The sequence below is a fragment of the Centruroides vittatus genome, unplaced genomic scaffold (assembly GCF_030686945.1).
Source record: "Centruroides vittatus isolate TY-2023 unplaced genomic scaffold, ASM3068694v2 scaffold_907, whole genome shotgun sequence".
Classification (NCBI taxonomy): domain Eukaryota; kingdom Metazoa; phylum Arthropoda; class Arachnida; order Scorpiones; family Buthidae; genus Centruroides; species Centruroides vittatus.
The window spans coordinates 419768-432028 of NW_027122720.1; the positions used below are offsets into that span (position 1 = coordinate 419768).

The 12261-nt window shown below is 32.7% G+C and overlaps 2 protein-coding genes across 7 annotated transcripts in view; both read right to left on the reverse strand.

Moving 5' to 3' along the window:
* The window catches only part of LOC136990349 (actin remodeling regulator NHS-like), a 49121-nt gene extending 46627 nt beyond the window's left edge, over positions 1-2494 (reverse strand). The window contains exon 1 of one of the 2 annotated variants that reach the window (XM_067288739.1): positions 2087-2494. In XM_067288739.1, coding sequence (XP_067144840.1) covers positions 2087-2354 — 268 coding nt within the window. In that variant the 5' untranslated portion in view covers positions 2355-2494. The remainder of the gene's footprint in view (positions 1-2086) is intronic. The other variant, XM_067288738.1, reaches the window with a different exon arrangement.
* A 5495-nt stretch (positions 2495-7989) lies between these two features.
* Positions 7990-12261, reverse strand: part of LOC136990354 (uncharacterized) — a 63318-nt gene continuing 59046 nt past the window's right edge. For all 5 annotated transcript variants that reach the window (XM_067288744.1, XM_067288746.1, XM_067288747.1 and 2 more), the window contains one exon: positions 7990-10618. In XM_067288744.1, coding sequence (XP_067144845.1) covers positions 10476-10618 — 143 coding nt within the window. In that variant the 3' untranslated portion in view covers positions 7990-10475. The remainder of the gene's footprint in view (positions 10619-12261) is intronic.

The following is a 12261-nucleotide window of genomic DNA, read 5'->3' on the forward strand; positions in this document are numbered from 1 at the left end:
ATTTTTAAACTTTAATTAATTAATATTTAAAATAAATAAATAACTCATAAAATTTAATTTTAAAAATTGTAAAATAAAAATTTCAATTCTTTGAGTGAATCTTTAACAAAATGTCACACTTCAATAATGATAAATGACAATTTTGAAATCGTAAATAACGAATCAAGGATATGAATTGACATTATTTTATCCTGTAAATATTTAATAATATTTGTTATAAAATGTGGTTTAAGCACGCAAAGTATTTTAAAATTTTACAATATATTTAAATACAAAATTACAAAAAAAAAAAAAAATTTCTTACAATTCCATTATTTTGCGACTCAAAAAATATCGATGTTTTCACGAATTTAACTTAAAAAAAAGCACCCAATTTTTGTGTTTTATTTTAAAATAAAACAAAACAGTAAATTGGGCGGAGGTAAGTTAATATTAAAACAACATCCCAGCATAAAATCAATGAAGGAAAAAAAAGGAAATTACCCTATTTACAATTTCATAAAAACGTTAAATCAATACCGCGAAGTGGCACCCATCTATCATCTAGAAATTTCATTTCTAAAGATGATTTTTATGATTCGATCACGTGACTATCATCCGTAAAATCGTCAAGCGCAATAAAAGAGGATAGAGAACTTAATAAAACTGGAAAAAATTCCGTGATTTCGTTGTATAAATTGAAACTTTCTCTTCCACTCCCGTAGTTTACAGACTGTTTGGTTCCTTCAACGAAATTAAATCAAGTTATTCACCTTTCGGCATTTTTAATGCACTTTTTACTTTTTTTTCCATCTTAAGGGGGGGAGTTACTCTGTAGATCTTTTATAGTAAACTGTAATGAAGTCGACCGAGCGTAACAGTAAATAAATAAAGTATGTACTGTATATGGGGGGTGGTGTGTGTTGCCTGCCGTAACGTTACGAATTATATTAATCGATATGACTTTTCACATGCCGAATTATTGTTTATTTTATCAGTTCCAGTTGTTTAACTTCCATTTTTATCAACCTGGAGAGCCCGTGCTTATCGTGACGATCCCATTTCCCCCCCTACCTTATCATCCGTAACGGCCTGCTTGCAGGTGTGGACCCTGCACCCACCTCCCTATTCTATAATCAAACCTCTGAAACTTTTTCCTTTACAGAATGTAGGTAGGGGTAGAAGTTAAATACGACAGCGTCACGTGATTCGCTTTTATAGTGTCTATTGGTCAAATTTCGACAATAAAACCCGAGTTAGTGGCGCTGAAAGATCGTAGACCGGAGCGGCTGAGAAGAGAAATGTTTGATAGATTAAAAATATAAATAAATAAATAGAAAAAAAAACTACCGCCTGGTGTGACTGGGTATGTCTGTCTGCCAGGTAAACGGACGTGACGTCACACGGTTGAGTGACCGACCGGAAGTTTTATGTTTGCGCATCCTGCTATCCGGACTAACGACATTTATTTGTTTCTTTTTATTTTATTTTATTGTAAATATACAGTTGATGAAGCAAGAATAATTTATATAAAAGAAGTAAAATTTTTAACATGATTTTAACGGGTCATGTGGCGTTGAATATATCCATCTGTCGTGACAACTGGTGTGCAAATGCGCTCGAACGGACACAAGTAACGAGGATAATATATATACATATAAACACATAGAAAATGCTCGATCATTTTACAATTTCCAAACGTGTTTTTGGGTATTTGGGTTGCGTGGATCCAAGTTTGGGCCACGTATACGCTTTTTACAATGGGGTGCTGCCACTTATTTTCAAGAGTTTCATCACGTGTGCTGTGACTAACACTTGTGCAACCCTATCACGTGGCGAGGTTAGAAGTTTCCGAGACTTTTACTCAACCGTTTTTGCTGCTCGACTACTTTCTTTATGCCCTTATCTTATATATATATATTTTTTTTCAAGGGCATAGATTGCATAGTATACATTTTAATGCCCGGATTAAACTATATATATTTTATCACAGACACGTTACGCAATGCTTAATTTGGGTGGATTAAGAGGATTTTGCGCAAGTAAGCGGGAGGGTGCCGTGTTTCGTAACAGTTACATCACATAGACAAACTTTAAAGGTACTTACGAACTGCAACCTTCCTGGCATTGAGGCCTTTCGAAGTTTTGCTGCACACATCGATTCTTCCCTTTAATTCTTCTGTTTTCTTATATAGGGCCTCGCACTCACCCCCGATATCGTTGAAAACGTAATGTGCCAACTTCAGGAGGCACGTCAGCTGATGTAAAGTAGCCACCAACGTTCGATTGCACGTTGCTTCCAACAGATCATCCTCACATTTCCCGTTTCCTCTACCCAGGTAGACGGGTTCGATGGTCCACTTCCAAAAAGGCATGGCTCCAATTTACTTGTGTGTTTATCCTCGTGGCTCGAAAGGAGCCACGCGTGAGCGAAGGCTCTCCTTCAGCAGCTGCACAGCATACTTCCCGCTCTCTACTGAACGCATCAATGGTTGGTGCACGGAGCGAGGTTGTTACGCTGTTCCTTCTAGCGCCGTACATCCCCCTGGTGTGGGTTATGCGCGGTAACTAGAATAGCTCCTCTCAGGTGAGACCAATACTAATATACCTGTACTTTTGGATATATCCGCACGTATGCACATTTGTAATTTCCACACTTTATAACCTTTTAATTGTTAAAAATTCATAGAGAATTTTATTTTTGGACGTTAATTCTTCTTATTATACTAGAACTAAAGCCATTTTAAGTTTATTAGACCGATGTTACTGTATGGTTAATGAGTATATAGACCAATCTTATAAAATCAATTCTACAACAGGTTGATAGTCGCTAAATTTAAGTCTATCGACAAATTAAAAAAAAATTAATTTTTTTTTAATGTTTAAAGAGTTAAATCGAATACATTTCGTTTAAAATTTTTAAAATTTAAAGTTGAAAATAAAAATAAATAAAATTTGAAATGCATCGTGGCGCCATCTGTACCAACAATCGTTAACTACTGAATTTTAATTTTAATTTGTAAAATAATTTTTAAATAATTAAATATAAAAATATTAATTTAAAAATCAACAAATACTATTTATTTATTTATTTAAATTTAATTTTGTTAAATTATAAACAAATTGAAACATTTTAACATTTAAACTTAATTTATAATGAATTTTTATTCAATTTTTTTTATTATTACCGAATCAATTAATTTTTATAATAAAAATTTCCGTAATTTAAATTTTTATTTTACTTTTTTAAAAATATTCAATTTAAGAGAAAAATTAAAGAAAAAAACTCCTAACATAAAAATCAATATTAGTAAAAAAAACTGTCCGTAGATGGCAGCAGATTAAAATCGTCCTAAGGCCATCATTAAGCCTAAATAGCCGTTAGTTATTTACACCTTACACAAAGTTTAACTTAATTAAATTTAAATTTTAATAATTGTATTTGTTATTTTTTTCTACATAAACGAAATCAAGACTTGATAATTATCAAAATAACCCTCTTATTTTTTCTGTATCCATAAATTAAACTCATAAGGGGGGAAAAACAACCAACAACTTCTCTTCGTTGTTGACTCGCAAAAGTTTGTTTTATCGATTGCACTTACTCATAACAGTTTTATGGATGCTTCAGATGGATCCAAGTAACATAATCATCATTTTAAGAGTTTATTTATTGCTAAAAATAGTTTTATGGTTATATTGCTTATGTAAGAAAATATAACAATTTGCAAGCAAGAACTGCACCATCTTCTCCATTTTTATTTGCAAAAACCTTAGTTTTAATCATCACACTAAGCAATTTTTGTACATATAAATATGACAAGCCTGGCATCGTTGCAAGTATACACTAATAAACCTAGGCCTTCGTGATTCTTAGCCTTTCGAAAGCCCCCTATTTCTGTCTTTCAGAAGACTCATATCCAGGGCGTAACCTAAACAAGCTGCAGCTGGGCCTCGCGTTATGAAGACCTCACATTTTTTACACGTATTATTATTTAGTGGAGGGAAAAGGCCTGTTATACGATTCTTACCATAATAGATTTCCATGGTTAAGGCTCCTGTTGTTACTTCAGCAGAATGATATGGCTCAGTACAATACTAGAAAGCCTTTGAAAGGAAAACAATACAATAACTAGAAATCTATAAAATGGGGCATAATTTGAGAGAATATCAACAAGGACTTCTATTAATTCTAATTCCAGAAAGAATTAAAAGTCATCTCTGTCTCCTCTTCTCCTAGAAGGATCTAAATTACATCTAGGCAGGTGGTAATTTAATTGTGCCATTACAATAATTAAGCAATTATACACCGACCTCTGTTTTTTTAAACAAGAAAGAACAACCGAAAACTGATATTAACACTATAATTTAGAGCATTATCGGGGCCATATTTTGTAGTTTTTAATTACTTTTCATAAACGTAGTATGTCCGAGTAACGACAACAACCTGGCTGTAAGCCTTTTAATACTTTAAGTAGTCTTTTGAAAACTCTCGAAAGACAAACAAGTGATACTCCACTGAACAAATGCTAATATACAGTAACAATTAGGCACCATCTTTCATTACAGGAATACAACAAAGCCGAGCAACTCGAAACTTCATACATCAACACACGAATACAGGCCGCATCTTTTCTTCTTAAACAATAGTAATAAATTGAAACAGATCTTCTCGTATGCAATTACGTCGGTGACACACATGGTTTCTGTTTTCGTTGTATCGATTATCTCAACTCCCAGGTGTATGATAGAACAGGAGACGATAATCGATTTCCGTACTGTAATTCATTCAATAGTATCGATCGGATCGAATGTAAGATCGATCCACTTGCGTAAGAATATATTTACGTATCGTTTCTTAACGGTGAAGGTGCAACAACCGAACTGTCGATACGAAATTCATTCATAACTTCTACATTAAAGCGATAAGGACGTTGTGTCTGACTTGTCATCACGAAACTCTGACACGAAAATCAAAAAACGTGCACGACTTCCACGTGTTGTCACGTTAGGGTCGAAACAGCATCGATTATTTTCGTTTCCCTTCCCTTTGCTTACTTATTAATTAATGTAATTAAAGCCAAGAAACAATCGTCATTAAACACAATGACAATAGTAAAATCAGGGCTTAATGGCGCCTTCTTAATTAGGAAAATCAAGAGCCATCTATTCAACTCTTAAAATAAATAATGACAGCGATGATTAATTGCTCTATCATCATCTTAACACCAAGAAATGATCATTTATCTTCATTTAAGAAATTTATTCAGGAACACATTGATTTTTTTATTATTTATTTTATTATTATTATTTTTTCTCAATTTTTCCAATGGTGTCAAATGAAGTTAACAGTAGGAAGGTGGGTAGAAATATGCCCCAGTTTGGCCTCTGTAGTGATGGAGAATAGTCAATGATGATTAATAATCTTCAGAGACTGCGTTAGGGCATGTACAAAGTGACACACCCTGACAAATGTGTCCCATTGCACGCCCTAACAGAGCGGTGTGTAGTATGATATGTGCTTACCTGTAGCTATTTTTTTAACAAAAAAGATTAAAGCACCCCACACTTATAGTCCTGTTACTATTGATAGCTAAATGACCCTCGAAATGTCCTTTACAAATGACCTACTTGGTAATTTTATACCTTCCCATATGATACATTTAATTAATTTATCTAGACTACACCATTTACTAGTTATAGTTAGAAACAGGTACCTGAGACACACCCAGTACAAATGTCAATTGAGCATGAATACATCTTCATTCTGAAGATTCAATGATAAAACATTAAATTTTTATTGTTTCTCTTTCATTTTGATTGAAACAATCTGTAACTTTTTTCTACAGTTACCATTATGGTGCCACTGGGGGAACAAACAAGTCATTTGCCTCATTGGATTAGGCCTTAGGCTTTCTTGTAGCCTGATTTATCTCGATTGAGTTTCGATAGTCTTTATGGATGTTCTTACCAAAAAGCCATCCTCCTAGCTGTAAGGGATCTCTGCACTTCCCTGACCCCACCACCACCACCACCACTACGTCATACAAAGGCCCAGGGGTAGTATAATTTTAAGCAATAATTATGGAAGAGGATGGTTCCAAACTTGGGAATAGATTCCTAGTAGGACAAAACAAAAGTGGTCCTATTAACATATGTCCAAAAATGCACTAGTGCCAGATATTTGGCATTACTGGACGTCATAAGGATATAGCGTTGGACAACGGTATGAAATATGTCACAAGCAGTCACAGTAGATGGTTGAACTGTCCTCCATGGACTTCAATGCAAGCTGTGTCCAAACATTACAGATGACATCCACATATTGTTCCAATGTCCAGCAGGAAATGGATCAGTGTAACGACATTTTTCGGATGTTCCACAAAGTAAAAATCAAGGGGGTAGAGGTCTGGAGACCAGGAGGCTTCTCTCAACCAATCCATCTAGGAGGGAAGGAAGCATACAGAAACACAGAAATGAGCCTACCTTTGCACCAGTGAGACATATGTTAATAGAACAAAAATGGCCCTACCATTTAAAAAAATTATATTTGAAGTAAAAGGGTGGGGCAAGTTTAAGAGGAAGACCCATAAATGATGAAAAGAATAAATGGTGATACATAAAAAAAGTTGGAAGAAAAACAAATTGGAAGAATGCCATGTTTAAAAAATTCAGCAATGACTTGCTTAACTTTCCCGGTAAAAAAACTTAAAATTGGGTGTGGTGCCATCTGTTATGAGATTTTATGAAAAACTTTTAATACTATTATTATAAAACTGCAAAAAATGCTTAATTTTGAAGGATAGAATTTATAAAAAATTGTAAATGCTAATAATGAATAAAATCGTCATTAAGTCCGACCTTACTGGAGATACACACGACACCCATTATCTCCCCACCCTCTCGACCTTTAACCATCAAAATTTAATAGCATCAATCCCACTAATGCACAAATCTCCCTGCAAAAGTACAGGAATGATTAAGCTTCAAAAAGGATAAACAAAGTCATGCCACACTAACATCCATACAAACAGAAATTACCCCAGTGGTACCAGGGGTATAAAGGTGCCAGCATGTTACACTACAAGCAGTGGCGTAGCTATGGTTTTCTGGGCCCGGTGCGGAACCAGATTTGTGGGCCCCCGAAAAATTTTTTTGGGTCTTTGTTCTTGTGATTTTGGGGCCCAGTGCAGACCACACCTACCGCACCCCCTAGCTATGCCACTGACTACAAGCTCCAGATTTGAGTCCAGATCATTTAAATTTTCACAGAGCTGACACAGATATGTTGTATCATTCCCTCACCACATGACCAATTTCCATTGTAAATCTGACAAAACCAAAAATGGACATACTAAGATTCCTCAGAGAAGATAAGATCTAAATAAAAAAAAGGGGGGGAACTAGCAAAGGAAAACAACTAAAAATTTGGCACTTACAATTCTCTGTCAGACCAAAAACACTAATTATCACAGAATTATTTAGTTATGTCAAAGGAAACCGATCTACCTTTGCAAATTTAGGTAATGTATCTAGGACCCTGTTTATTTGGCAAGCAGCAAGTCACTGATATAGTTTGTATGAATGGTTGGCTCGCTTACTTAGTCACCTGCCTAGGAAATATGCTCCAAATCTATGTAAAAATCTTCTAGTCACTAAAGAGTGGTTTTGTTTTAAAAAAATATAATAGAAATACAGTTTTCTAATGTAATAATTAATAAATAATGTCTGTGCGAGATGAAAATCCCAATGAGAATCAATGTGTATCTATCCCGAATAACCGTATGTTCGGGAGAGGGCGATGCAATGCTCGGCCGATCTGCGGAGGGAGGGTGCCTCCAGGGACTTCACTCTACAAACGACCTCCTATTTAGGAGTTAGACGCGTGAAGAACACTCGAAAAACTTCAGAAAGCTGGCCCTTTGGTCGGAACAAAGCCGAGACCAGTTACCGTCATTTGTTTGGGATGGATAAGTGTTTGTTTACGATAAAAATCACTCAAAAAGAATGTTTACTTGTAAAAAAAATTCTTTACTGCTCCGAAAACAGATACAATTTTCTCAATGAGCAAGATTTAACAGTAGTTTATAAAAAGAAAAAAAAAACAAATCTGTACAACATAAATATTTCCCATAAAAATAGTAGAAATAATAAGAAAGAACAACATAGATTTTCCCATTACCAAATTTCCATAATATTAAACATAGAAATCTGAAGAACAATTTGACAAGATATCTTCCAGTTTGAATATTCTAAATAGTTACATACCTAGATTATATTGTAACAATTTTCATTTGTGGTGTGGTATCTATAAAATATAAGGTATATTGCCAACCAGCAGCAATTTAAAAATAAGTAATTAACAAAAATCATTTGTGTCAGAAAGCAAAATAATAATTATAATAATAATAATTAGCAAAAGTTTAAAAAGTATAATTTTACATATCTTTATAAAGTTATTTGACATTTGAACTATAAAAGGAATATACAGTAATCGCGTAATCAAACACCGTACACGGATAAGTAGGTTTCGAACATTAAAAATTGTCACCAAGACACAAAGATCAAAAAATACTCCATAATCCGATAAAAAAGTTTTTAAAATTTGAATGGTGTGGATATTCATGCCGAGGATTAATTTGGCTACGATCGTCCTTACCGACGAACAGAAAACTCATTAATTCCTATACACTACTTATCTTCGGTCGATAAATTTTAATTCAAACAACCGCGTGCTAGTCGATCGTTGTTACGTTAATGATTTATATTGATGTAAATATCCCCGTTACGTTATCCGTGGAGGAAATTATAGAGACGAGTGTCTCTCGGCATAAATATCCAACTATTAATATGAGTTTTGATGATGCGCTAACACTAATTTTTGACGCTCGCTTATATGCAAGTGATATTTTGGGAATGGACACAGTTGAAAAATCTTAAGCCATTAAAATTAGTAGCGAGAGAGAAATAAAAACAAAGAAGGAAAGAAAACAAAAAAGAAAACTGTTTAAAAAACAAATACATAACACTTAAGTTGACCTTTAAATGAATTAAATGTGGCAGCATCGTACAAGAGATCTATATAACTGACAAAACGTCATCGTAGGAACTTATGTTTAAATATCTGCCTTTCGTTTCTTATTCTGGGCGGAGAAAAAAAAAAAGGATAAATTTCCTTCTTCTTCATCTATACACTCTTTTAAAATTGCAGGAAGGGAAAATAACAATGGTCACATGTAACATTTTGTACTGAAAATATACTGTTTCAAACTTCTAACAAAATGTCATCAATTTAATGGTATTTGCAAAATGGTTTCTTGCTCTCAACACCGTGCGAAATTTCAAATATATAAAATGGAAAAATCAACATTCCTCTGCATATAAATATTTTCTGCCATCTAATTCGGTTCCTTAATCATTTCGAAAGAATACTTTGCGTTCCATTTTATATATATGTAAAAAAATGTATTTGTACGTTTGTAAAGACATGAGCACGTCACTCATACAATGGAATGTTAATGAAATCTCTTAAGTTTTATTTAACAATACTGAAATTAAACTGAATTTTTCTTGGTTTAATTACAGCTTTGTTAGTATTATTTTCGACTTTGTAATTCAATAAAATATTTCACTGTTTTGACTTTGTGTAAAGAACTTCAGGATAAATATAGGAACCATAAAAGCATTCTTGAATTATATATCAATCCTTTTTGGCTTAGCCTCAAGGTGTTTTCAAAGAAATTTAACATACTTGATAAAGTAGCCAACTTAAAGCTGATTCGCATGGACGACGAAGTTATAACAAGCGTTTGACGACGAGTCCAAACAATCGTCTTTATCGCTCGTCGGCATCGTAAAAGCGATCGATTAGAATCGATTGTTAAGCACGTAGCCTAATAAAGCGGCTTCGATACAGCCAGATAAGCAAACCGACGATGTAGTCCATTTTGAATACTATGAAACGACCCCACTGATGTTTTTCGTCTTAACTTTGTTAATAACATACAAGTTTAACCCATAATTATGACACGCTGACTAGGCATTGATAATAAAATTTAAAATATATAATTTCTGTATTAATCCTGAAGTTATTTTACATTATATCATTGTAATTAATTTTGCATGACATTTATAATAATGGTAAAATATTTTTTTAAATGTGTTTCAATACTATGAATTACTGATAGTGACAATGATCAAAAATTTAAATGAGATTAAATGGTATGAGAATAATGTTTTGTTCTATATATTTGGCACAGAGGTGTTTAATGTAAAATTTAACAACTATGTCAAATTTTTATGGTTAGAAAAACATTTTATATAAAAAATTAATCTCTCTAAATATTTATATATGTGTGTATATATATATATATTTATGTATATATATCTTTTTATAAAAATAATTACGAAAGAAGTGTTGAAGCAATTAAACCATATTTGCAAATTCAGAGTTGTTTCGGTTGAGGTATCCGCTTTTGCATTTTTAACTCTGCAATTCAAACCCGACGGGGCTGCATGGTGGGACGAAGCAAAAGGCATCCCTCGACCCACATGTTGGGCCTCTCCAACATTGCATGCCATAACGACACTTCTTCGAAGCGCGAATCCATCCAGTCGACCTCTCGACCGCACGATTTTCCTAAAGGTATTAAAAACAACAAACACTTTTAGTTAAAGCTGTAAAAATTTGGTGATAAGTTAATTATTAGCATATCAACTAATATAAATTTTAAAAAAATAACTCTTTGTGTAAAAAATTATATATTATATCATCATAATATTCTGATACAGAATGTTTGCAAATGCAAGAGAATTTAAATTCTTTTTTTAATTTGCATACAAAATGAAACATATAAAGTATTCTGGTTCATTTGTTTAAATTCTCTAAGAAAATTCCAATTTTAGACTTTACAGTTGATAAAATCAACATCCAAAATTTAACAGATGATAATTCAAACCTCATTTTACATTATTTCCGTTCCAAATCTGCTTATTACACTTTTAAATTTATTATTTAAAATGCGTACGTGATAATCAACCCCAATTTTTGAGGCAAGGCAGGTTGACATAAAACAATAAAAGTAAAATGTTTGTGCTTTGTATAGAGAAGCAGAATTTTTACATAAGGTACAATACTTAATTGCGATGTAAAACATTTTGAAAATCTTTCATTAATTGATTAATTTGTTAAAATTATAGATCGCAAATTAATTAAAATATTGCAACTGTTTTATTTCAATTATTTTTATAGATTCCGACAAGTCAGATAACGACTTGTCGGAATCTATAGAGAGAATTAGAACTGCTACAACAGCATGTTTCCATTTCATCCTATTTTGTATTTGTTTCAACGCATTTTATTTTATATCGTCAAAATAAAGACAAGCTTTACTTACGTAATCATAGAATAAAAATTAATGGAGAGTTTTGTATAAGCCAATAAAAAATAAATATAAATTTAATTTTTAATTTCATTCAGCAATTGAAATTAACTAATTTACAGTGGACAACACCTTAAAGTACTTTTCCCAGCGGTACTATTTTATTCAAGCAAACATTTGACCCTTTTTATAAGCTTGTATCATGTTTAATGTATAAGCTGCAAGATTTCAATTGAAACTTCCAATTATCATTCTTACAGTGTTTTTTTTAAAACATTTGAAATATGATTTCGAATGTGAACAACTAAGTATTTTAACTGGCTATTAAACATAATATATACATAAAAATTTTACAAAATTCAATGCAGAGACAAACACGTTGTAAAATGAACCCAATATGACGAAAAAAACTACGGTAAAATTACAAATATAATATGAATAAAACAAAAACAGGGCAAAGAAAGGTAAAAATGTAAAATAAAGTGAAAAGAAGGGTTGTCAGCTTAAGATAACTTGTTGTAAGTCAGATTTATTTGATATTTATTACATAGAGTATATGTTATCTGAACACCATATCAGGTTATCCACCAGTGATCGCCAGACTTTTGATAATATTTCCTTTTCTTCATTATTAATGCAATGACCTGCTCTCAAAGTAATGAATATTTCATGTACTTCTAGTGCTCTTAGCTTATGGGTTTGAAAAAATCTTATTATTAGTTTTGCTTGGTCCTGGCATGCCAACAATTCAAGCTTGCTTGCTATTTGTGTCAGTGCAATAGTGTTTATTTTTACAAATGTCATATTCATGTTCTTTTATTCTTTGCGTTAATGATCTGTTTGTCGCATCTACACACGTCAGTCTTCGAATAAATCTATCATTTTGCACTGGAACTGTGTA